This window comes from Lacerta agilis, chromosome 4 (assembly GCF_009819535.1).
Source record: "Lacerta agilis isolate rLacAgi1 chromosome 4, rLacAgi1.pri, whole genome shotgun sequence".
In the NCBI taxonomy this organism is placed as follows: domain Eukaryota; kingdom Metazoa; phylum Chordata; class Lepidosauria; order Squamata; family Lacertidae; genus Lacerta; species Lacerta agilis.
The window spans coordinates 27,563,527-27,588,386 of record NC_046315.1 but is presented as its reverse complement, the minus strand read 5'-3'; the positions used below and the strand labels follow the sequence as shown (position 1 = coordinate 27,588,386).

The following is a 24,860-nucleotide window of genomic DNA, read 5'->3' as shown; positions in this document are numbered from 1 at the left end:
AAATAAGTGGGTTGGGTCTATTGCACCTCTTTTGAACTGAGTGTTCTGTTCAGTGATGTGTTTCACAAGAGACAGCTGTACATTCATAGCACGGGGTTCTTCCAGACAGGGGCTTAATTCGCAAGCTGCTTGGGGGTTGAATCTGGATTAAACATGGTGGGGGTGGGAATATGGGCTGACATTTTGATGCCAACATTGTGTGGGTGCTGCACAATACTGTCTGTAAGCACTAGGGCTGGGCAATGTATCGATATATCGTCCAAACCCAGTTTGAAGTCCATATTGCGATAGCAATTTCATAATTTTTGACCTGGGAATATATCACTTAACCATGGTGTGTGCGTGTGCATGCATGCACATGCTATGCAAAAATCGCAATGTGGGGAAAATCATGAAGCCAACCAATGCTTCTCTCAATTCCTGCAGCCCCTGTTAATTCTGCCTCCTCAGCTCTCCCCTGCCTCCTACAGGGGACAGCAAATCACAAGAGCCGGCACCAGCAAAAATCACGACGTGGGAAAAACCATGAAGCCAGTCAATGCCTCTACATAGCTCCATCCTTATTTCAAAAACTGTCATATATCAGTATGTTTAACCATTTCTCTTAGTATGCTTTTGGGAGTGATTCTTTCAAAGTCCTTTAATGACTATGTGGGAATAATAATAATAATAATAATAATAATAATATATTATTATTACTACTACTACTACTACTACTACTACTACTACTATTTATACCCCGTACATCTGCCACTCTGGGTAGCTCCCAACAGAATATTAAAAGCATGATAAAACATCAAACATTAAAAACTTCCCTAAATAGGGTTGCCTTCAGATGTCTTCTTAAAGTCAGATAGTTGTTTATTTCCTTGACATCTGATGGGAGGGAGTTCCACAGGGCGGACGCCACTCCCGAGAAGGCCCTCTGCCTGGTTCCCTGTAACTTCACTTCTCGCAAGGAGGGAACTGCCAGAAGGCCCTTGGAGCTGGACCTCAGTGTCTCTGGGCTGAATGATGGGGGGTGTTCTCTGCTCAAATTGCTGCAGCCTTCTACTTACCTTCTACTGCTTTGGACTCAGGCTTCTTTTCTTCCTTGAGGGTGGTATGCTCTGGCTTGGTGTGGCTGTCTGCTTCTGGGATTGTGGAAGCGGCGCTGTCCAGCCCCAAGAAAGAAGATTCCTGTAGGCTCGAGAAGGCGGGCTTCTCCTTAGCAGGCATGCGGCAAGGGGTGCTGTTGATACTGATGACGGCAGACACCCGAAGGGGCACCGACACAGCAAAGGGCTCTGAAATGTTCAGGGCTTTGCGTTGGTGGCGAGGGGAGGCTTCCAGGGGGAAGAGGGTCCCGTGGAACCCCGATTTAGCTGTTCCATCATTGGAAGTGTAGAACATACGGCACATCTTCGGGGACGTTTGCTCGTTCTCTGGGTCTTCTATGGCACGGACCACTTTCAGTTGCTCAGGAAGTGGTCTGACATGAGTAGACCGGGTGGCATCGTTCTGCCCACCATCCTCCAAACCTCCTTCTGCTCCTTTCACAGCACCCTTTGGATCCCATTCGCTCTCCTGTCTGCTGAGGTCTGATGAGCTGCTTGGGCCCCCTGTCCGTGGTTTCATCACTGGAACGAAGAACCCTCCAGCCACAACAGTGCGCTTGAAGTGGCCCTTCTCATCATCTCCTGCAGAAGGGAGAGAGAGCAAAGCCACAGAGTATTGCCAAAGGTACCCTCTTATTCCAAGAACATCTGGGGAAGACGGGGCGAGAGCCATCAGTCAGATAGAGTTCTTCTGGGTCCCCCAGCCAGAACAGATCAAAGGGGTATCAAGGCCAACATTCCCTTTCCTACGATGGCCAATGGTAGGAAAGGACCTTCCATTATTTGGAAGAGGGAGGAATTTTACTTCTGGGTAGTACAGCCCAGAGACCCTGGTTTTGATTGAGGGGATACCTATTTTGAAAGATCTGCATTGACTCTTTATTTCGAAGTCCGAGTTCAGGTGCTGGTAACTACCTTTAAAAGCCCTAAATGGCATAGGACTTAAATACCCCAGGGAGTGCCTCTTCCCATAGCAGCCTGCCCAGGCCTTAGGACCTTTTGAAGAGGCCTTGCTCATGGTTCCCTTTTTAGTAGAGGTACACTACACTTCTATGTGATGCAGTTGGCACTGTGGTCTAAAACCACAGAGCCTAGGGCTTGCCAATCAGAAGGTCAGCGGTTCGAATCCCCGCGATGGGGCGTGCTTCCGTCTCAGTCCCTGCTCTGCCAACCTAGCAGTTCGAAAGCACGTCAAAGTGCAAGTAGATAAATCGATACCACTCCAGCGGGAAGGTAAACGGCATTTCCGTGCGCTGCTCTGCTTCACCAGAAGCAGCTTAGTCATGCTGGCCACATGACCTGGAAGCTGTACGCCGGCTCCCTTGGCCAGTAAAGTGAGATGAGCGCTGCAACCCCAGAGTCGTTTGCGACTGGACCTCACGGTCAAGGGTCCCTTTACCTTTACCTTTACACTACACTTCTACAGAAGAGGGGGCCTTTTCTGTGTTGGTGCCCCATTTTTGGAATGCCCTCCATCTAGGCTCATCTAGTGCTGGCACGGCAAACCTTTTAGTGCCTTTCTATTTGCCCAGGCATGTTAGATTTTTCAGAATTGTGTTCTGTCCTGCTTTCTTGTATTTTTATTATACAACTGTGTTGCTTTTTAATTGCAGCAAGCTGGTTGGGTGATGAGCAGGAGGGGAGGCAAGGGGTTGGCCCCACACTGTCTTTGGCTGGGATTGGACTGGCTGTCTTTTGGTGGCCTTCCAAGCCTCTGATTCTGTGAACAGAAACACATTTGCATACACACAAGAGCATGCAAAACTCTTGGGATATTAAATAAACAAACATATTATTGTGAACAAACATATACATTAAAAAAAACCCACAAAGGCAGCTGTAACAACCTCTCATGTGCATGCCAACAAAATCTCACCTTCTACTGGAAGTGAACACAAGGAGTCCATGCTTTTAGCTGGCCGAATGGTGACTTTTTCTGTAGGAAGAAAGGTTATAACACACTTAATTTAGTGCTATGTGTTTTTGGGAGATTGAAGTGTAACTCCAGAATACAGTGCAATTACATGGAAACTAACTTTTCCAAGTGCAGCAGCAATGTAGAAAAGGGTTTATTCTCCAGGGAAAACTCACAGCAGCTTCATCTGTGATTTGAAGCTAAGAATGTCAGACTAGGGAAGTATGAACTCTTTCCTGTTACTGTATTTCCACAGTTATTTTCCTACCTTGCTGAAAAGGGACATTACATGTTTGGCATGTTTATCTGCCCAAATACAAGTGAATTTTTTATAGGGTTTTTCCAAACCACTAATTCTCAAACTTGCATAATGGTGCATAGTTCACCATTCAAAGAGTTTGGCAGCTTCTGTTTGGACACCTTTTGTTTACTGAAGACACACATCTGTAACTGTAAACATGCAGATAATATCAGTTGTATCTCTTTGCTATTTCACCGCAAGGGACAATGTAGGGGACCTAGTATAGCTTTAATGAGATGTTAATTTCCCCGTAAGTAGATCTTTCATCAGGAGCACAAATCAATACAAAGTGCAGACTCCACCAACTTTCCCCAGTATATTTTGGGACCAATCCTTGCTAAAATGACTGGCAGATACATATTCCTAGTAACAGAGCTCTGGCACAAATATTTGACCTCTCTAGCTGTTTGCATGTAGCTGGTTGAAGAGATGCATGTTCACCCCAGTACTATAATGGGGCGTATTCAGAGTCTTTTGCTATGACTGCCTCTCATTGTCCCACTGAAGTGATACTCCGTATGACGCATGAGGTTAGACATGCGATCTCCCCTCTGCTCCCTTCAAAAGCCTTTCATGCCATTTCTGAAATCCTTCTAGCTTTATTAGCATGAATGCCCCCTTGCAATGTGGTGGAACATTTCTGTACTACACAAAGAAGGAGAGCCAAGGCTGAGCTAATGGAAAAGTCCCCCCAGCGAGGGCCACAAACAATCCTTACCAGAGAGCTTCTGTCCTCGGACAAACACACTCCCATTTCGACTCAGTTTGGTCTTGCCTTCTGATCCAGACCGGCCCAGGTTGAATATTGACTTCCACTTCTTGGATTTTGTGGATAACTTTCTTCTGGAAGAGAAATTTATTACGATTTCTAAGAAAAGCAAGTAGGCTCAATGTATTTGTCTTGCAGATGTCTCCATTCCATTTTTTATTTATTGCATTCAAACATGCAAACCTTTGTGCTCTCTCTCTCTCTCTCTATATATATATATATATTCCATGTCTTATATAGGGAAGAGTAGAGCCAACTTGCCCCATCGTTTTCAATCAGAAATAGGCATCACCAGCCTTTAAAAATTCAAGCTTTAATATTACACCAGGGCATCAAGAATGTCTCTCTCACACACATATTGCACACATTTGCATATTATATCTATTATTATTCTTTATTAGATTTACAGCATATTTTATTCTAGTTCCAGGATTCAGGTTTTTCTAACATTTGGAGTAGACATAGCAGGGCTGTTTGTCATAAGGCAGGGCTATGTAACATGAAGGCAGCCTATCAGTTTTGAATAGTGGCACATAGGAACTCTCAATAACCCTCCTGTTTTTGCTGCCTGCAGGGGCCGCGCACAGAGAACACATAGCTGATGGGCTGCATTCAGTTTGCTGGGTCACCAGCAGAGATATTGGAGAATTCTGACAAAAACAAGAGCAGGAATTGCTGATGTTCACTTATTCATTCCAAGTCTGGAACAAAAATCAATTGTAGTTTGCAAACCATACGTTGTCGATGACTTTCTCCTGTCCCCCATTTGCCCTGTGTTTCCTTTGCACTGAAATGAATGGCGCTGAATGAGGTAATGATAATGCAACAAATTATGTAGAATTTTGGCACAGTGGACAGCGAGTGCAATAGTGCGGTTTTTGTCTGAAGCCAAATTGCTGTGGCACAGAAACACAGCTGCATGCAGCGAATACGGGGCAGAACAGAAACCAGTACCTCCTTAAATCCCTATTCACAAGTTGCCAAGACGTTCCATAAGGATTTCTATGATAATGTATGTGAAGTTGCTAATATATTCTACAACATACCAATTATTTCCAGTTACAGGTAGGTAGCCGTGTTGGTCTGTCATAATCAAAACAAAACAAAATAAAAAATTCTTTCCAGTAGCACCTCAGAGACCAACTAAGTTTGTTCTTGGTATGAGCTTTCGTGTGCATGCACACTTCTTCAGATACCAATTATTAACATTCACAGTGGGAAAGACTCCCTTGGAAGGTGGTGGACTTTCCCTCACTGGAGGTTTTTAAGCAGTGATTGGGTGGCCTCTGCCATGGATACTTGAGATTCCTGAATTGCAGGGCATTGGACTAGATGACCCTTGGGGTCCCTTCCAACTCTACAATTCTGTTTTGATATACAATGCTTAGCTGGCCATGTGGGAGGAAGGAGAGTCTGACTGGAGCACGCAGGCCCTGATGTTTTCTCTGCCTGCCTCTCTCTGTCTTTTTCCTTCCCATGAGGCAACTGGTCTCTTCAATTCAGGGCCAGTCACTTTCTCTCAGCCTATACTACCACCCCACAGGGCTATTGTGAGGAAAAACTGGAGAGAGGGAGAACCATGTTTTCCACCTTGAGCAACTTGCAGGAAAGGCGGGATAGAAATGTAATACACAAAATAAGGTGAAATGACCTCAGGCCTCTCAGGACTAAATTCATCACAGCCTCTCATTCAAGCTAATGCTTCTTTGGATTAATAAGTTTCCTGCGATGGTCTTACAAAGATGTTTCTTATGCAGTGGCTGTAAGTTATTGCACACCACATATTTGATTGAATACCCTGGGCACAGTAATTTAAGTAACTTGAAAGCAGCGCTGACAACTCCACGGAGGCCGGATGACATAAGGCTCACGTTAGCACTTCTGCCATCTTGCAAGAGTCTCCGCATTGTGCACCCAGAATGAGAAGTAGGCCTCTCAGCTGCCCTTCTCATACAAGAACAATTGTGAGGTACGGTACGAAGCGAGCGAGCGAGAAAGAGAGATGCAGCATGTGTCATTGGGGCAGGTCACCAGCAGGTGGCTCTCTTACGACAGACGTCTCAAGAACCAATTGCCATTCAGCTCACGTTCATCAAAACTTGTAAATGAAGGAAAGTGGGAAAAGCCATTTCTCCAAAACAAGCCTATATTCGTCTCTCTCTTTTCTGACTAGTAAGAGACATTTACACTGGTGGGGAGCCATAGCTCAGTAGGGACACACATGCTTTGCATCCATAATGCCCCAAGTCTCCACCGATAAGCAATAAAGAATGGAAAACAACTAGAAGTGCCACGGAGGATCACAGGAAGCAATGCTTGGCTAGAAGAGCCTCTGGTCTCCACTCCCCATGTTCACGTGACAAAGGGAAGCCTAGTCCAGCTTTTGAGTCCAGCTTTCAGATAACGGAGAGATGAAGCCACTTACTTGCTGTCAGGTAGGTCGAGGACGGTGTGGAAGAAGGAGCCTGTGACTGGCACAATTTCTGGCAAACTGTTCTCCCTCCGCTCCTTGCGGGCAGGATGGCAGGCGGACAGGCTCCGGGCCTGTGCTTCTTCCAGACTCACCAGCTTCATTGGCAGAGAGGTGGAGGGCAGCGTCAAGCTCTTCATAATGGGCTTGTTCTCTGGAAAGAGACAGAGATAGTAAATTGCAGAGCCCAGCCTGCTTTAAGAGTAGCGGAGGGGGAGAACGGAAGGTTCTCAGTGGGCCCCTCAAGCGTTTTCTTTTCTGATTGAACCCTTCCAGCAAAAACATCTTTGGGGGAGCGTGCTTGTTTGTTGAATTCTCCTCTTACATAGCAATCTAATCCATTGCCCCTGCCTTCCACCCCAGCAGGTCCCTGGTCACGAGCCAAACTCCATAGTGCTTTGGCACATATCTTCTAAATGCGAGGCCTGAAGATCCTTGCTGAACTGAACTTTAGGATGGCTCAGCTCCAGCTCCAAACTTTGACATGAATGAACTTTCTCCTCCTCTCCCAATCACTTCAGGGGATTTTGTTCTGAAAACTGCTGCCTCTTTTCCTATTTAAGCAATGACAACTATTGTTAGCAGGAAGTGTCAAAGTGCCAGGTCTGGAACGGGGGGGGGGGGGAACCACACTTCCACTTGTTCTGTGCCTAAAAAGCACTTTCCAAGCATGTGCCCATGTTGTTTTTCCCTTGCCCCACTAATTTCTCAGGGAAAACCTGCTCTTTAGTGCTAAATCAGAGCAAACATCAATCCAGAGAAAACCTGAATTGCTGTTTGCTCCAATTAAGGGCTAAAGAACAGTTTTCCCCAAGGGAAAAGCAGTGTGGCAAGAGAAAGTGTGAATAAGCCCAAAGTTCTGTGGAGGCCATTTTCCAGAGCTGGTACTTTAGCACTTCTCACTAACAACAACAGTAGTCACTGATAAACAGGAAAAGCAATGGTTAAGCAAACTCACCCCCTCAACTTCCCTTGCAGAAAAACGGTGTGTGTGTGTGTGTGATGGTCTATAAATGTCACGATGGGCTATAAATTGAAAACAACAACTACAGTATACTTAGGGTCTGTTTAGATGCTATTGGGGCCACCACACAAAAGCCAGTTCAGTTAGCTACTCAAGGCAGCTGTTAGTATGATGGCACCTCGCCTTTGGGTGCCACCACACTATGTAATATGTAATATGTTACATATTAGATGGGTGTCATCTCTGTTGCCTTTTGGTGCCTATCGAAGACTTTCCTCTTTCAACAAGTCTTCTAAGTAGAGCTCTTTCTCCCAGTCTGCATCTGAGAGCCAGTGTGGTGTAGCGGTTAAGAGTGGTAGCCTCGTAATCTGGTGAACCGGGTTCGCATCTCCGCTCCTCCACATGCAGCTTCTGGGTGACCTTGGGCTAGTCACACTTCTTTGAAGTCTCTAAGCCCCACACACCTCGACAGAGTGTTTGTTGTGGGGGAGGAAGGGAAATGAGAATGTTAGCCGCTTTGAGACTCCTTCGGGTAGTGATAAAGCGGGATATCAAATCCAAACTCTTCTTCTTCTTCTTGCATTGCAACTAAATACAACTCTTTTTATATGTAGACTTGCTTTTTAAACGCTATTTACACTTTTCTTATTTCATGGCTGTAAAAAAACTGTTTCATCTGGTTTTTTTAAAATATTTGTGTATTTATGGTTGTAACCCACCCTGGGACCCAATGGGAAATAGCGGGTAAGAAATCTAAATAAATAAATAAATAAATGCCTGTATTATTTTTTAAATTAAGACTGTTTTCATGCTGCCCCATTAACATAATGTTCTCTGGGTGGCTTCTTGTGGATGCAGAATTGGTCATTTCTGACATGGAAGGATTAGCTCAGAAGGACTCACCCTCATTTTCCTTCGGTTTGGCAGGGACATTGTCGCTGAAGATTTCGCCCACATGGTTCAGTATGAACTCAAACACCAGCTGCTGGACTCGCACCTCCAGGAAAGCTGCATCTCCATTGCAGCCTACAGCCTCAATCTCCTTGGACCTGTGACACAGTAAAGGAGGAGGTTGGAAGAGCAATCCCCAAGCCATTGCTTGTCAGGAACAGGATCAAAGAATCTCAGAATCCTAGAATTGTAGAGTTGGAAGGGACATCAAGGGTCATCTAGTGAAGTGTCTTCTCTGTACCTAGTATGTACACACACACACACACACACACACACACACACACACACAATATCTCCCACAAACTAGATGTGATGTTAAATGCATCCTTTCATTTAACATCCAGCTTTGTTTGTTTTTTTAAAAGATGCAAACTCTGTGTATATGTGAGTATGTGAGTGAGTGTGCGGCTAATAATTATCACGCTGAGCACCACAGAGGAAAGGTGGGATGCAAGTATATGATAAATAAATAAAGAAGAGCTGTTCTTTTAAAACACACTAAACAAATAAAATAGTGTAAGAACCCCCCCCCCCCAAAAAAAAAAAACTAATGAAAAAGAACCACCAGCATATCAGCAGAAACAAATGCACGGGCCTAAATCATTTCAGATTACTTCAAAGAGTATTCTGATCAAATGCTTATCTGAACAGCACTCTTTTAACTTGTCGACTGAAGACAGAAATTTATGACCCAGACTTATCAGCAATGAACCAAAGAAGAGATCTTTAGACTGCAGCACATTTCTTTTACTATTTTATAGATTTTTGTTTGTTTGTTTTATCCCACTTTTCTGGAGAATCTCATTGCAAAGCAGTGTATATGGATTTTGGTGGGACAGCAACCCCAGGGGAAAACGAGAAGAGCAGGGAATGGAAGCCTGGCTGGAAGCATGAGAGATTCTTCAATGGAACACTCTTTCTGCAAATGATACTGCTGCAAGCTGTCTAGGAGGCATTTTATACCCTCAAAAGACCTGGTGTTTTCTGAGGCACCGATGCGACATAGGGCATTGGGACTAGGGAAGGGCAAATGTGTCCATTTCTTTTTCTAATCTTAAATTCAGTTCACCACATTTCTGCAACTGTTTGTGCATTTTTTTTAAGTTCATGAATATTCACCAGCATTTTACTGCACATCCCTCTTACTATACTTATTTTTGTGTGTAATTTAGCCTGATATTCTGTATTTCTGTATGACAGTTTCACAAATGTATGCATTTCTATGCATATTTTCTCACAATAAATGCAGTTACGCATGCATTTCTGTCATTGATGAACTGCAATGCAAAATTCAGAGAAGTGCAAATTTCAGAGCATGACTGCATTTCAGTTTATGTATTGATTGATTGATTGATTTGCTTTCTTTAGTTTACTTGTGTCCAACCTTTCCTCCAAGGAACTCAAGATGGCATGTGTGGTTTTCCCTCTCCCCATTTTATCCTTACAACAACCCTGTGAGGTAGGTTAGTCTAAGAGAGTTCGACTGGCCCAAACCAACCCTGTGAGCTTCCTAGCTCTCCCAGATCCTAGTCGAGCACTCTAACCATGACACCACACTTAGGTGTATATATTTGCATTAAAACACAAACTGAACTGAATTCCTCCACGTCCCTAATTGGCACAAGGGACTTTCAGAGGGGCTGGGTCCACGGGAGCTGCAGATACCAGCTCCCACCACAACTAGCCTACCTTGCCAAGAGATTTCCTGGCAGGCCATTTCACTTTGCAGGCAAAGCATGGTGTGATTCAGCTGCAGCAGTGCTAGTTACAGCTGGGGCTGGGGCAGCTTAAGCTAATCCTTAGGATTTACTTTATCTCTGAGTAGAACCATCACATCAAACAACATCAAGTGGGGATGGAAGAGGGAAAGCATCAACTGTGAGCATCACAACTCCTCTTGGTGAATTTTGTGGGCCTTGTGCTTTTCCCAAATGCCTGTTTCTTGTTCTCCATCGCCTCGCTGGTATGGACAAACCAATCTCTCCTTCCACCCACACCCCCCCTCCCGCCCCCAAACAGAGCAGCAGACAAACTGTTCCTTATCATGACATGCCAAAGTGTTACTGAAGACATTATCTCTGGGCAGCGAATCCTTTGTAAAGTTAATGGCTGCAGTGTGAGATAAAGCACAGAGGGGGCTTTTGCCGGTGGGATAGCCATGTAAGGAGACTACAGCTGTGCCTCCTGCTTCTTTCATGTTCTCCTTGGGACCTATATTTATAAAGGAAATTAGAGTCCCATCAAAAAAAGAAAGAGGACAATAGATAGAATGAAAGATTTTGAGCTGTGGGTGTTCAGTAGATTTAACATCTCTTGCAGTCATCATGGAACCTTTTCTGCCTTGTTTGCAGTTGCAAAGATTGAGAGAGTTTATCCACCCAGGACCAGCTGTTTTCTTTGCTATTTATTTTTATTAACAAAATTTATATACCACTTGATTTTTTTAAGAAGCACCTCAAAGCAGTTTACAAAAGCTGCAAACACTGAGGAAGTTTATCTATTATCTGTTATTCAGCTAGGTGACAATGCTCCTTATTTTTTCTTCTGCTATTCTAGTTGCCAGGCTATCTCATAAATGAACCAGGATTCCACAGCTGAGCTGTCTTTAGCAGTAGCTCACAAATGACTGTTACACATACACTATGGATATCATTGACCAGGAACTTCATGTCCATAAGACCAGTTGAAACAAATATGACATGTGAGTCTCATTTATTGTGTTGGGTTGTTATAAGTAGAAAAACCGACCAGATATTTCTATTTTCATAAAACATTGCAAAACTTAATTGTGGGAACTGGTTGAGTTCTGATATAATATCAAACCATAGTTTAGTGCTACCCATCTGGTTCTGTTTTCAACCAATCACACTTTTTCTTCCACCCTAACCAGGACAATCCATGGTCAGTTTAAACTACAGTTGAATTACAGTTGAACTGGTAACCTAGCAGTTTGAAAGCATGCCAGTGCAAGTAGATAAATAGGTACGGCTGCAGCAGGAAGGTAAATGGCATTTCCGTGAGCTCTGGCTTCCATCACGGTGTTCCGTTGCACCAGAAGTGGTTTAGTCATGCTGGTCACATGACCCAGAAAGTTGTCTGTGGACAAACGCCAGCCCCCTTGGCCTGAAAGCCAGATGAGCACCACACCCCATAGTCTTCTTTGACTGGACTTAACCATCCAGGGGTCTTCACCTTTTTACCTTACAGCTGAATTAAGCAGTAGCTGAATTGAGCAGAATTAAGCAGTAGCCCATGCACAGGGTTGGAGGCAATGTTGTCATCCGGCTGGTGCTATCTTGTTAGAGTGAGGCGCTGGTGAGGTCAGATGAGTTCTGGGCTGGTGGTAGGTGCCACCACCTGCATGACAGATTCCATCAGCCCAAGCACCTCTGACCTTGCCCCCTTCCTGTCCCAACCAATGCAGCGCTGCTGTCACTGAGAAAACACCAGTGCTTCCATACACCCTTGCAAGCCACCACTGGCTGGATCACTCCAGCCAGTTCTTAAACTTATTGCAAACTCTAATAGACATTCTTAGTGCTCCCCGCATTGCGATGTGAAAGAATAAGAGCATCTACTGTACCTGAGGAGATTAGGTGCCCACACTAAAGCAAGGTTCCTGGTGTGCATGTTGGTCGTGCTGCTGAAGGACGCTAAGTGAGTTAGGTGTTTGCTCAGGTATTCCAGGGTCCTGCAATGGTGCGACAAAGATAAAAAAAAACACCCATGTTGAGACTTGCAAATGCGGGTATGTCTTGGCCAACTGGTTCTGTTCAGAGAAGACAGGTGCCCAGCATTCCCAAGCACCACACTAAATGTCTTAAATGAGTCAAGAGCTGCAACCCATGACACTCAAGTTAGCCCAATAACCTCTCCCCACTTGCATCCCTGTTTCCCCTCTATTATCCCTTGCTCCTCCTCCTACCAATCCACCTGTGCCCCCTTATCTCCTCTCTTCACCAAGTTGCCCAAAGACCATGTTGCTCCTTCTCACAATTCTCGACTCTTTCCATCGTATCGTGTTTTCGAAAGGAGGTAAGGAAGAAGCAAAGATCATCTACCCTGAATTGCTGGGGAGTCACATCGTATCGTGTTTTCGAAAGGAGGTAAGGAAGAAGCAAAGATCATCTACCCTGAATTGCTGGGAAGTCACATGGGGCCAGCTGCTAGTGCTGCTATCCGCCACAGTGTCTACAGATGTGAAACTCGGAAGCAGGTCTACCAGTGGGGCAGAGCTGCAGCAACAGCCTCCCAGCAGCAGCACTACTGCCACCTACCGAGACAGTGAAGGGGCAGCAAGGTTGGGGCTGGTGATAGTGCTGGACTGGCTCCACTGGTGCACCATGCATGCAGCTCCAAGCTCACCACTCCCTCTTCTGGTAAGTGGCAGTGGCATTGCTGTTCAGAGGCTATGGCTGTGGCTCCCCCACCAACACAGCTCCTGGTTACAAAACAGAGTTCTACAATACAAATAAAATAAAATGGTCCCTGACGTCTTTACTGCATCTTATAAGTGGGTGTGATGAAATCAGCAGTAGCCTCCCAGAGCTGTTCGGCAGTGGAATTTGCTACCAAGGAGTGTGGTGGAGTCTCCTTCTTTGGAGGTCTTTAAGCAGAGGCTTGACAGCCATCTGTCAGGAATGCTTTGATGGTGTTTCCTGCTTGGCAGGGGGTTGGACTGGATGGCCCTTGTGGTCTCTTCCAACTCTATGATTCTATGATTCTATGAACTGCTAACACCTGAGTAGCTCTGAAACATAAGATGAGCCTTTATTATAGGTAAGGCCACTGCACAGAACTCGTTCACAATTTGCCGTGTGCATTCTGTGGGTTTCTGGGGAGAAGAAGCTTCAAAGATAGTCATATTTCCTTGAACAGGTGAATCAAGTCTGCCTAATGCAAATAAATAAAGAAAGGTGAAAATAAAGTAATTGACTCACCAGGTGAATCCCTAGGTAATTCAGGTAACTACCATTAATCATTACTAAGATTGTCCCTAAACCTTAGAAGCCAAGGCTTAGAGGCCAGGTTTCTCTTTTACCTGTAATGAGATGGCGGAAGTTCCTGGATGGCATTTTGAATTTGGGCCAGCTGCTCTTCCTCTGGGAAGCACGATACTGCCTCCTGAATAATAATAATAATAATAACAATAAAGTCAAAGACCTGTACGACTGAAAAAGATTTCAAGGGTTAATCAGTGCATTACTTCCTGAAAGCAAAAATCACAAGTCAATTATGTCTAAACCAGGAAGAAGAAGAAGAAGAGTTTGGATTTGATATCCCGCTTTTCACTACCCGAAGGAGTCTCAAAGCGGCTAACATTCTCCTTTCCCTTCCTCCCCCACAACAAACACTCTGTGAGGTGAGTGGGGCTGAGAGACTTCAGAGAAGTGTGACTAGCCCAAGGTCACCCAGCAGCTGCATGTGGAGGAGTGGAGACACGAACCCGGTTCCCCAGATAACGAGTCTACCGCTCTTAACCACTACACCACACTGGCTTAATGCCTTCAGAACACAACAGGATGTTAAGCCATCTTCAAACCATGGTTTATTATCCTGGCTTCTAACCATCATTTTGCTGAAATGATAAAATGATAGTTCGTGGGAAGTTCCAGTTCGTGGGAAAACTTCCTAACTTATTTGTTCACTTGTAGCAAGGAAGGAGGGTAGGAATTGGGTGCATACCCAAAAGGCCTCGTAAACTGAGATGTGATTGCCTAAATGTGGTCAACATCTTCTGTAGCTTCTTCAACTTCCCCCGCCCACTGCACCTTCCATTTGGAGACCCGCTGAGTAGCAAATATAGGAAACTCAATGGATTACGTGTTCACTTAGCTCACTGTTGTATGCTGCGACTGGCAGAGCTCTCTATAGTCTTAGGCATAAATCTTTCCAATCAATCTTATGAACTGGAGATGCCATGGACTGCAGCTGGAACCATTTGCTCTACTACTGAGCTATGGCTGTTCTCCAGAGAAGTGGCAAGAACCCCCACTTAGGGTACCAATAGGGGATTTTCCTCCTCCTCCTCCTCATCATCCTCAATGCCTTATGAGGAACGGCTTAGGGAGCTGGGTATGTTTAGCCTGGAGAAGAGAAGGTTAAGGGGTGATATGATGGCCATATTCAAATATATCAAAGGATGTCATATAGAGGAGGGTGAAAGGTTGTTTTCTGCTGCTCCAGAGAAGCAGACACAGAGCAATGGATTCAAACTACAAGAAAGAAGATTCCACCTAAACATTAGGAAGAACTTCCTGACAGTGAGAGCTGTTCGGCAGTGGAATTTGCTACCAAGGAGTGTGGTGGAGTCTCCTTCTTTGGAGGTCTTTAAGAGGAGGCTTGACAGCAATCTGTCAGGAATGCTTTGATGGTGTTTCCTGCTTGGCAGGGGGTTGGACTGGATGGCCCTTGTGGTCTCTTCCAATTCTATGATTTTATCATCATCATCATCATCATTATTTCTGCCCTTCACCAATAATTACAACAGGTTACAGCAATTTAAAATTAATAACTGTCAAAACAGATTACTCACACGAATAGTGTGGTCCCTGAAAACCCACATCTCAGGTGTCAAAAGCCAGGATAAAGAGGGGCTATGCAAATAGCAGCTTCAGAGGAAGGATTTCCCCCCCTTCTTGAGGCATCTTCCCCATACTTACCACTTACCTCCCCTGTGAATGCTGTTTGCATTTAAAGGAATGTGCACGTTAAAGACAAAGGTGCCACCTCACATCCTGCCTAGTTTGGTCCTGAACTGCTGTTCTCAGAGCATGTCTCCTGCTAGGAAGAAGGCACACTCAAAGCAGTGACTCATGCAGATACTTGGGTGGCAGTCACACCTGAGGGCATGCAATTCTGCTGCTTCTCTGCACCAGTTGTGATTAGAGGTCCATCATATTTGACTCATAGCTGCTCCGCTGTGGGTGGATACTTTGGGTTTCCTAATTAATTTCTCATAGTACATTAGCACGTCCCTTGCAACGCAGTCATGGGAAATGCTGTTTGTGCCAAGCCAGACCAATGATTCACCCACCTGGTGCTAATAAGAAGATGCTGGTTTCTTAACTGAAGCTCACACTGAACCTTTCACTTTAGGGGGGGGGGAGGGTTGCCCAGAGACAGTCCCTTATTTGCAAAAATTCACTTCTGTAAATCCTCTCTCTTTTATCAGTTCTTTCTCTCTTTGTTTCCTGTCATTTTCAAAACCTGGTATGTTTGCTAAAATGAGAGGCGGACAGAAGGGGAAACAACACAAACAGAGAGCAATGCATAGCTTTGTGAGCATTGCAGGAAAAAAGAACACCCTGCAATGATTTTCTGTATTTTCAATGAGCTCTCTTTTAAAGTGTGTCGGAATGAAAGGGAGCAGAAATCTATGCTGCATTAAATATTCACTACCATAATTAGGCAGCTGTATGCAGGTAGTGTAATTTGTATGGCACAAGATTGGAGATATTTGCTGTAAGGAGCACCTTAGGAGCGTGATTGTATAGTTTGACAGAGGTGGTGCATTCTGCTTCCCACACACGTCTCCCAGCATCCCATATTACTCAATATTCCCAGAGTTTGACAAAACTCATAGTTTTCTCACAAGGCAAGCCCTTAATCCCATTTTACAGATGTGATGACACGGGATAAACCAGTGACTTGGCCAAGCACAGCAGTGCTGGGAGACTGACAGGAAGATGGGGACAAAAATGGGGGGGGAAAGAATTAGTAGCCTCTGCCTGCCATTGGCTTTGGCTCTGCCTGCTGTTGGTCTCCTGCCTTTGATCCCAACAAACTCAATGGGCATCAGCCATTGCTGGTAGAGAGGCAATTCTGCAGATGCAGGTGAACCTGACTGCAACACTGCGAGCCTTAGTTTTTAATCTGCGTATGACATCCAGTATACATTAGTCACCTTTGCAATAAATAAATAAATAAATAAATAAATAAATAAATAAATAAGATAGAAAACCAAGCTACTTAAAGCAGCATTTGCCAACCTGATACCCTCCACAATGCCCATCACACTCCAGCCTCTTTTTCCTGGGGTTGACGGGAGTTTTTAACCCAACACATCTAGAGAGCACCAGGTTGGCAAAGGCTGCTCTTATTATGCCTGAGGGTAGGCTGTATGCCTGGGACCCTTCTAATTTCTGGATCCAGCAAGTGTTTAAATCTAAGGAAGGATTCAAGTTGTCAGACACGATTCTTGGTAACAGCCCTCTAAGTATAAGCCATTAAGGAAGTGGTTAGAAAGACTAAGCTGAGAGTTGGTGTGTGTAACATAGAAGTTGGACACAGGCTGCAGGCTGAAGCCTGTGAGACAGAGCCATGCCTGATTTCTGCTGGAATGCAAAGCTGTGGCTACGGGAGAAGCAAGACTTTCTTGGGGTGTTAATGCTGCGAGTCCCTCCACCGTAGGCTCAGGCTGCATATATGTGTAAATAAACCATTCTGAGGAAATTTAACCCTAGGTAGCCTAGACAGCATCTTAAAAAGCAGAGACATCACCTTGCCGACAAAGGTCTGTATAGTTAAAGCTATGGTTAAGTGAGAGCTGGACCATAAAGAAGGCTGATCACCGAAGAATTGATGCTTTTGAATTATGGTGCTGGAGGAGACTCTTGAGAGTCCCATGGACTGCAAGAAGATCAAACCTATCCATTCTTAAGGAAATCAGGCCTGAGTGCTCACTGGAAGGACAGATCCTGAAGCTGAGGCTCCAATACTTTGGCCACTTCATGAGAAGAGAAGACTTCCTGGAAAAGACCCTGATGTTGGGAAAGATGGAGGGCACAAGGAGAAGGGGACGACAGAGGATGAGATGGTTGGACAGTGTTCTTGAAGCTACTAGCATGAGTTTGGCCAAACTGCGGGAGGCAGTGGAAGACAGGAGTGCCTAGAGTGCTCTGGTCCATGCGGTCACGAAGAGTTGGACACGACTAAATGACTAAACAACAACAACAAAGCATCTGGGGCACCTGGAATCTCGCACCTCTCAGAGATTGGGTTGGTGTGCAACAACTGCCTTAAGAGTTGGTAGCAGTAAGACAAGGTGAAGTCCAAAGTGGTATGAGTTTACAGTTCCTTGGTCAATTCAGAAGTGACGAGTGAATGGCAGTGGCGGTTGATGCCCATTAGGAGTGGCAAGGTAGAAAGTGACTAGCAGAAGGTGGCAGAGCCAAGTATTTCTAGTTTTGTCCCCATCTTCTACAAGGGCACTACTGAGACTCAGGGGAAGGAAGCAGGCAGGCAGGCGGTGCCACTCCCTGGACTGGATGTAAGGAAGAAAGCAAGCAAGTAGGAGCTGGCTGAAGGTAAACTAATGTTGGCGTGGCAGTGCCCTATCTGCCCTGTGATGAACCAGCCTCCACTGGGAGAGGGGCCTTGAAAGGGAAAGGTCACTCCAAGGGACTGATGTTATGGCGATGGGCTGCACGGTCAGTCATGACAAGAAGGAATGCTGCTCTCAGTGACAGGATAGTAGAGAATGGAAGGAGGCAGAAGGGTTCAAATTATGCCCTTATCTCTGAGATCTCTTGGAAGGTGGTTATCCAAACTGCATTTGGACTCTACTGAGTGAGTTCCTGGCTGAGAAAACATCTGCTCAAACAACCATACTAATTGACATCTTGCCTCTGTAATACTTATGATAATTATTACATTTGTTGACCCCATTACAGGACCAAGGAACAGCTGCACAGTGCAGATTTGACAACAGAACTCCTGGCCTATTGCTACGGCTCCTCCAACCTGCTCACAACTTTGGAGCTAATCTGTACTCATTTCCCCCCCTCCTGAATCAAGTCATTACATTTTGCATTAAAGTTGTTTGAAGATTTCTGCTTGGACAGTTTCCACCTACACCCACTCTCTGCATTCATGGCATGACAATTTTGAACCTGATTTTCCACTGCTGTGCACCTTGACTCATTAACTTCAGCCTAAGCAGGGAGGAGAAAGTAGCTGTGGCACCAGAAAATATGCTGCTTTCACCCATTTTGCACTGGATTAAGTGACAGTAAAAGCCCCTGCTGATAAAATTATAATAAGAATCCACTGGTATAAGAATTGTGAAAGAAAGGGGGTTTTTTTTGAAAAAAGAGAAGTTACCCAAGCCCTGCTTGGAAAATCATTGCGAACAGAAATAGTGTATTATGAATTCCCAGAACTGAAGATGGCTCTAGTTGCAAAAAATGTGTGGAGCCAAATTTTTATTTCATTTTTAAATCTAGTCCAACCCCCTGCAATGCGGGAATCTTGCCCAACATGGGGCTTGAACCCACAACTTTGAGATTAAGAGTATTATATTCTGCCAACTGAGCTACTCTTCCTATAGAAGAATCCTGTCCAAAGAATCCTGGGAACTATAGTATGTTAAGGGTGCCAGGAATTGCAGCTCTATGAGGAATAAACTACAGTTCCCTGGATTCTTTGGAGGAAGTCATGTGCTTTAAATATGCTTTATGTATATGACACGTGTGTAAAGTGATTTAACAATCAATTCCTCTTCCCAAGGAACTCTGGGAATTGTAATTCTGTGAGTGTGGTTGCCAGCACCTTTAACAAGGCCACTTCCGCCTTAAGGTGGGGTTGCGGGCACTCACGGCCCATCCACGTGCACGAGGGAGGGGGTGTGGACAGTCTCACGCGATTGGGGGGTTCCTGGCTGTGTCACTGCCCAGGTGACCAATCGGGTTGCTCAGGAGGTATGACCTGCTCAGTTTAAGCAGGACGCAGGTGGGAGCTCTCCCCTTTTCACGCTTCCAGGACTCCCTGCAGACAGGCAGGAGTCAGATATAGTTGGTTAGGTTCAATGCCTAAGCCAATACCACTTACAATCTGTAACCAATAAAGTTGTGGCCATTTTTAGCCCCTTAACCTAAAATACTGGTGTCAAGTGTCTTTATTCAACTTCGGGGGGGGGGGGGTCGGGACCTTCCACGCAAACTACAGCTCCCAGAATTCTTTGGGGGAGGCCATGAATGTTTAAAGTGCTTTAACTGCACTGCGTGAACGTGGCCCTGGACTTCCAAAATGGCAGTACTGCCTATAGGAAAGCCCACAGGTGATAAAATTGTGGTGTGGGCCAAAGAGTGGAAGAGGCCTATCAGGAACGGAGACATAGCAGGAAACATCTCACCGTGAATTTCTTGTAGAGCTCATACGTGAGGAGGGGATTCGGTAGCTCCCTGAAGTATAACTTGCAGAGTGAGCCCACACAGTGAATATCCTGGAGGTAAACTTCCCTTGTCAGGTCTGGGCATTGATCTGATCCAAACTCTTGCCTGAAACAACAGAGATGGAGGAGGTACAGTGGGTTTAACGAGCAAGAGATGGAATCAATTTGCATCTTGATTTCTGCCCAGACAAAGGCTAAAAAAAGGTGTACTGATTGGGCAGCAAAGATCTGATAATGTATTACCTCAGTGACGGGGAACCTGCTCAGCACCGAGGATCACCATGGAAACCTATCATAACCTTGAGGGCTGTATGGATTCTGCATATGCTAGTTAGACATCATTTCCATGTTTTAACTGCCATTTGCATGAAGATTATCTACGATAAGCCACCGCAGAGCTGGTGGCCATAATTTTGCAATGGTTTTAGGGCTGGTTCACAGAAGGCCCAATTACACACGCTGTACACAAGCGCCTTTGCAGGAACAGCCCGTTCAATTTGTGTTCTTTCTCCCCACGCCATTTTTATTTTAAGAGGAATGGAGAGAGACCTAGCTGAATATATTCATAAGCAAGTCAGCACCGTCTATCATCATCCATTCACCCCCTTTCCTGCAGCAGGAAACTTGCAAGAGTGAGGGTTTAACCTGTAACGTACATATACAGGCCTTAGTTATACTATAAGGGGGAAAGGAGTGGGGCAAGACTTACTCCCATAGCCTAATGCCTATAGAACACAGAAGCCATGAGGATAAACCTCAGGTAGATCTTCAAAAATAACAAAATGAGCTTTGAAGGAAGGGATGAGTTTTCTCAAAGCCCTCGCTCTATGATCCAGAGTCCATCTGCACAGGAGGGCTTCTCAAAAAGTTGGACACATTGCTAATCTGCATTGCAAGTGCCCTGTAAAGTTCAAATGACTTAGCTCTTGTTATAAACTTGTTTATCGTGAGCTTTAAGGCTGCTCTGGAGTTGGCTTGCCATAGCCGGGTTGCTATCTATCCACCGAAAGCGAGCCACCCTCAGTCCAGGCATGTTCATATGCTGTTCTAACGCAATGGATGTTTGACACTGGGACTTTCTTGCATTTGGTTCTCTTATTCACCTCACCTCAGTTTCTGGATGTTGGACGTCACTCCAGAAAGCCGGTAGATTCCGTCCACAATTCCGTGCGTCTCTATGAACTCTGCGCAGCTCTTCAGTACAGGGGGAACTAGAAAGAAAGAAAGAAAGAAAGAAAGAAAGAAAGAAAGAAAGAAAGAAAGAAAGAAAGAAAGAATTAAGCACAAAATGGAGGTCTTTCCCTGGGGTCCTCATCTTGAATTACCTTTTATGCCATAATATGATCATTTACAATGGGCAAAAGCTGATGAGTAAAGAACATAAATCTTTATTATTTGTTGCATTCGTATGCCACCCAAGAACAGAGCAATTTCTGAGTGGCTTCCAATAAAGGGGGGGGGTATTTATTTGCAGTATTTATAGCCCACGTTTCATCAATTTTTTTTTATTAAAGTAATAGAAATAAACCCAGAAAAAAATATACAAAATAACAAAATCATATAAGCAGGTCCAATAGACAACTAAACAATCATATCATGGGGTAAACAAGCAAAACTATCTTGCAACAAAACTATTATTTCCTATTTAACCAAATACTGAGGTAAAAATGAAGAAAACGTTCAATTTGAAACAGATTAACCAACTGAGGGTTCCAGCAATATACTTTATTTACAGAAGCCTACTCATTCCCCTGTCTCTTATACACTATTCCATACACACATACACATGCATTGAACCAACAACTGTAAAATCTAAGGAGATATCCACACTTGCACCTGTCCATCATACATAAATATGAATTAATACCAAAATAAAAACGTGAAAACTTTGCAAAGAGGCTTATGTCTCCAGGCACTCATTACGAATTCCCTGTCTAATTAACCTGCAGTACGGTGGTATACACGTCCACTCAGAAGTAATTCTGTTTGTGTTTAATAGGGCTTGCTACCAGGTGAAGCCGCACAGAATGGCAACCTAGGCTTTGGTTTACGGTTGGCATTTGGGGAAAGCATAGCTCTTGAGCCTTTAGCAGCTGTGTGATAGGCAGAAATTCAACAGGCTAAGCCTTTTCTAAAAAGGAAATACAATTATGGGGAAAGCTTCACCCATCCACATTTAGGCATTCTATTACATGCATGGCTGCTGGTTTATATTTGGATCCTCCACTCCACCTGCGAAAGAGGACACAAATTTGCTTATGTTACAAAGCCTATGCAAATTGTATGTGAGGGGGTAAGATGGCCCAATCCCCAAACAGCGCTGGCACCCTTGCTTTGCCACACAGCTACAAATATGGGATCTAGCATGATGTGAAGTATGGATGGTGCAATATGGATGCTCACATCGTTTCTTCTCGCATGTGGTTTATGCTGTCTGCATAAAATCTGTGTTTTCCCACATCTGTGCCACAGGCAGGACAGAAATGAGTTCAGGTTGTTCATTTGAGTCAAAGGTCTTGGGATATGCTTGGAGGGGGGGGAACTGCTAGATAAAATCATCCTTAAATTATATCCTGCTGGTAAACAATAATCTTGCAGCTGTAGACCTTAGCTTCTTATTTCAGACTTCAACGAAACAAATGGAGTAGGTCAGCTCCATTGAAGATAAAACAGTTACAGATTAAGAGCTCAGAAATCCTGAAAAGTACATTTTATAAACTGACAGGATCTACATGCGACAGTTTTCTACTGCCCATAAACCTGTCATCCGAATAATGTGGCTATCGAGAAAGAAAAATAACAGTCACAAATCTGAAATCGTTGCAAATCATTTCTTTCCTTACAGGACTACTCGGTGAGAGTGTAAATTCGAGGCAGGAAAGGGGATTACACCGAATACTGGAACCTCTTTATTTTATCTTATGCAGAACACATATTCTCTTAAGAACCAACTTAGGTCAACAATACCCTCAAACAGTGTGAACAAACCTCACACAAACCTGTTTAAGGAGGCTATTTTCATTCACCCTACAAACAGAACCAGGGTAAGAGCCAGGTGAAATATACAAATTCCTTCCTTGAGTTTTCTTTCAGATGCTTGCATTTTCCTCTTTTCCCATTCAGTAAAAACCAGCCAGATTTCCTAACTTGATCTCTGTTAGGGGGGCACACTTAAATATGCCACAAACCCTGGTCTGGAGCCCTGAACTATCCTGCTGTTTCAGGTTCAGTGGAAGAAAGTATCCTGTCACCAACCTAGAAGTAAGATTCAGCTGCCAGTCCTGTTGCCTTCTGTAAGTGGAATGGGGAAAGGACATGATATTGGCTTTTGCAGCAAAATTGCAGGGACTAATCTTGGCATCAAGGGACACAGGAGGTGCCTGGCACAACCTATAGGCTACACTAGGCCTCGTTACGGAGGCAAGGGTACTGTGGCCGCATTCACACCATATATTTAAAATGCTATGATACCACTTAAAATGCAATGATACCTGTCAGGGACTGGGCACAGGAGGAATGGTGGAGACCACCTCCTCATCCTGACCCTTCCAGGGAGGAGGAAGAGGAAGACAGTATAGAATTACAACAGGGGTTTGAGGGAGGTCATAGCTCAGAGGCAGATGAGGGGAAAAGTTGGGAAATCATGAGAGAGCCAGAGCAACACCTGGCTGACACGTTGTCATTAGAAAATATTCCAGACCCACCATCTCCCAGAACCCGGCGAGCCTTAAAAGTAGGAGAGCAAAGAGCTTGAAGACAGAGGGCACTTAGCAGCACCCGTAAGAGAGTTGATGAGATTGACGAATGAGGAAGCGGGAGAGACGGGGGTGGGGGTAGAGATTCACTTAGGACAACACCATTATCCAAGAAGCCTCTCTCTGTAAAGATTGAAATAAAAAAGACTGTAAGAAACTTTTCCTTGTCTTTATATTTTCCTGGGCAACCAGCTAGAAGCCACTGCCCCCAAAGAATGATCAGAGCTGTTGTTTGTTGAGGGTGCTAAGAGTTGTTTAGAAGATCCCTGTTCTCAGATAGCTACAATACTAGAGCTTTAACGATCAAACCTTTTCCCCAGGGAGTCCTGAGAATTGTAACTACACCTCCCAGAATGCTTTGGGGGAAGCCATGACCGTTTAAAGTGGTATCATAGCACTTTAAATGCCTGATGTGAAGGTGGCCCATCTTTGAAGCATTCTGGAACCACAAGTTTTGGGTGGGTTAGAATGGCGTCACACAAAAAAAAATTGTATTCTCCTTTCCCCAATTCGACACTTTCCACATCATGGTTGCTGCTCCCCTCCAACCCAACTAGAGAGATCTTTGTCGTTCTGGTTCTGGTGCCAATTTACTTTGCTTTCATCATCCTTTACCCATCTTCTTTCTAGTTTGCCACAGCCTTGACCTGCAATGCCAAATTTGGCATTCCAGCTCTACACTTCCCACACCACAACAGCTCACTCCCTCGCCTAGCTCCACACACACCATTTCCTGCTCTCCCAGTCCTTGAACTCTACAGAAAACAGCCTATTTTGTCAGACTATGCAGTGGTTTTGTGATGTCAAAAAGAAAAAAAATCCACCAGGGACTCGTTTTTGCTTCTGACCAAAAATTACAGTCCTGACCTCAGGTCCCTGGAGATGAAAGGGCTATGCATCAATTTCCTGCAGAGCCCAGCTCCTCAGTGCATTGATTGTACGAACGAAGAATACAAAAAACATTCTCTTTCAGGGGAGCCGAAATCCAGAAGTAGCTTTGCTCTCTGACACATTAGGTAGTGCTAGCAGGAGGTGGGGTTAAGATGGTAATCACTACATGGTAGGTCCTGAGATAATTTACTTCTGATTAGTCTGCAGAGGTCCTGTGCAAAAAGAAAACGAAACTCACATCCATTTGCAACAAGATCCGCACATGATACGTGTGGAAATGTAAATGGAAAATTCTTGAACTTTGAATAAGAACTTTTCAGTTGTTTCTTGGGGGGGGGGGGAGAAGAAGGAGGAGGAAAGCATATGTAGGCAGTGGGGAGGGAAAGGGATGGAGATGGATGTCCCAATCTTCTCATGTCTATAATTGAAACCATATTCAAGGCTTGGAAGTTGGAAGAGGCAACTGGTGTCACACAGTTTCTGCTAGTTGTGCCAGGCAGCCAAAATGTCCTCATTTTACAATTACAATAGAAACCATATGTAGAAGAAAGAGAGAGTGTGGACCCCAGGCATC

The 24,860-nt window shown here is 44.6% G+C and overlaps 1 protein-coding gene across 1 annotated transcript in view; it reads right to left on the bottom strand.

The window, feature by feature from the left end:
• The window catches only part of ARHGAP31 (Rho GTPase activating protein 31), an 85,055-nt gene that overhangs the window by 9,392 nt on the left and 50,803 nt on the right, over positions 1-24,860 (bottom strand). Inside the window, exons 2-10 of the mRNA XM_033146528.1 lie at positions 20,749-20,851; positions 19,602-19,746; positions 13,509-13,591; positions 12,051-12,158; positions 8,420-8,565; positions 6,508-6,706; positions 4,032-4,156; positions 2,974-3,033; positions 1,059-1,679 (exon numbers count right to left, since the gene is read on the bottom strand). Coding sequence (XP_033002419.1) covers positions 1,059-1,679; positions 2,974-3,033; positions 4,032-4,156; positions 6,508-6,706; positions 8,420-8,565; positions 12,051-12,158; positions 13,509-13,591; positions 19,602-19,746; positions 20,749-20,851 — 1,590 coding nt within the window. The remainder of the gene's footprint in view (positions 1-1,058; positions 1,680-2,973; positions 3,034-4,031; positions 4,157-6,507; positions 6,707-8,419; positions 8,566-12,050; positions 12,159-13,508; positions 13,592-19,601; positions 19,747-20,748; positions 20,852-24,860) is intronic.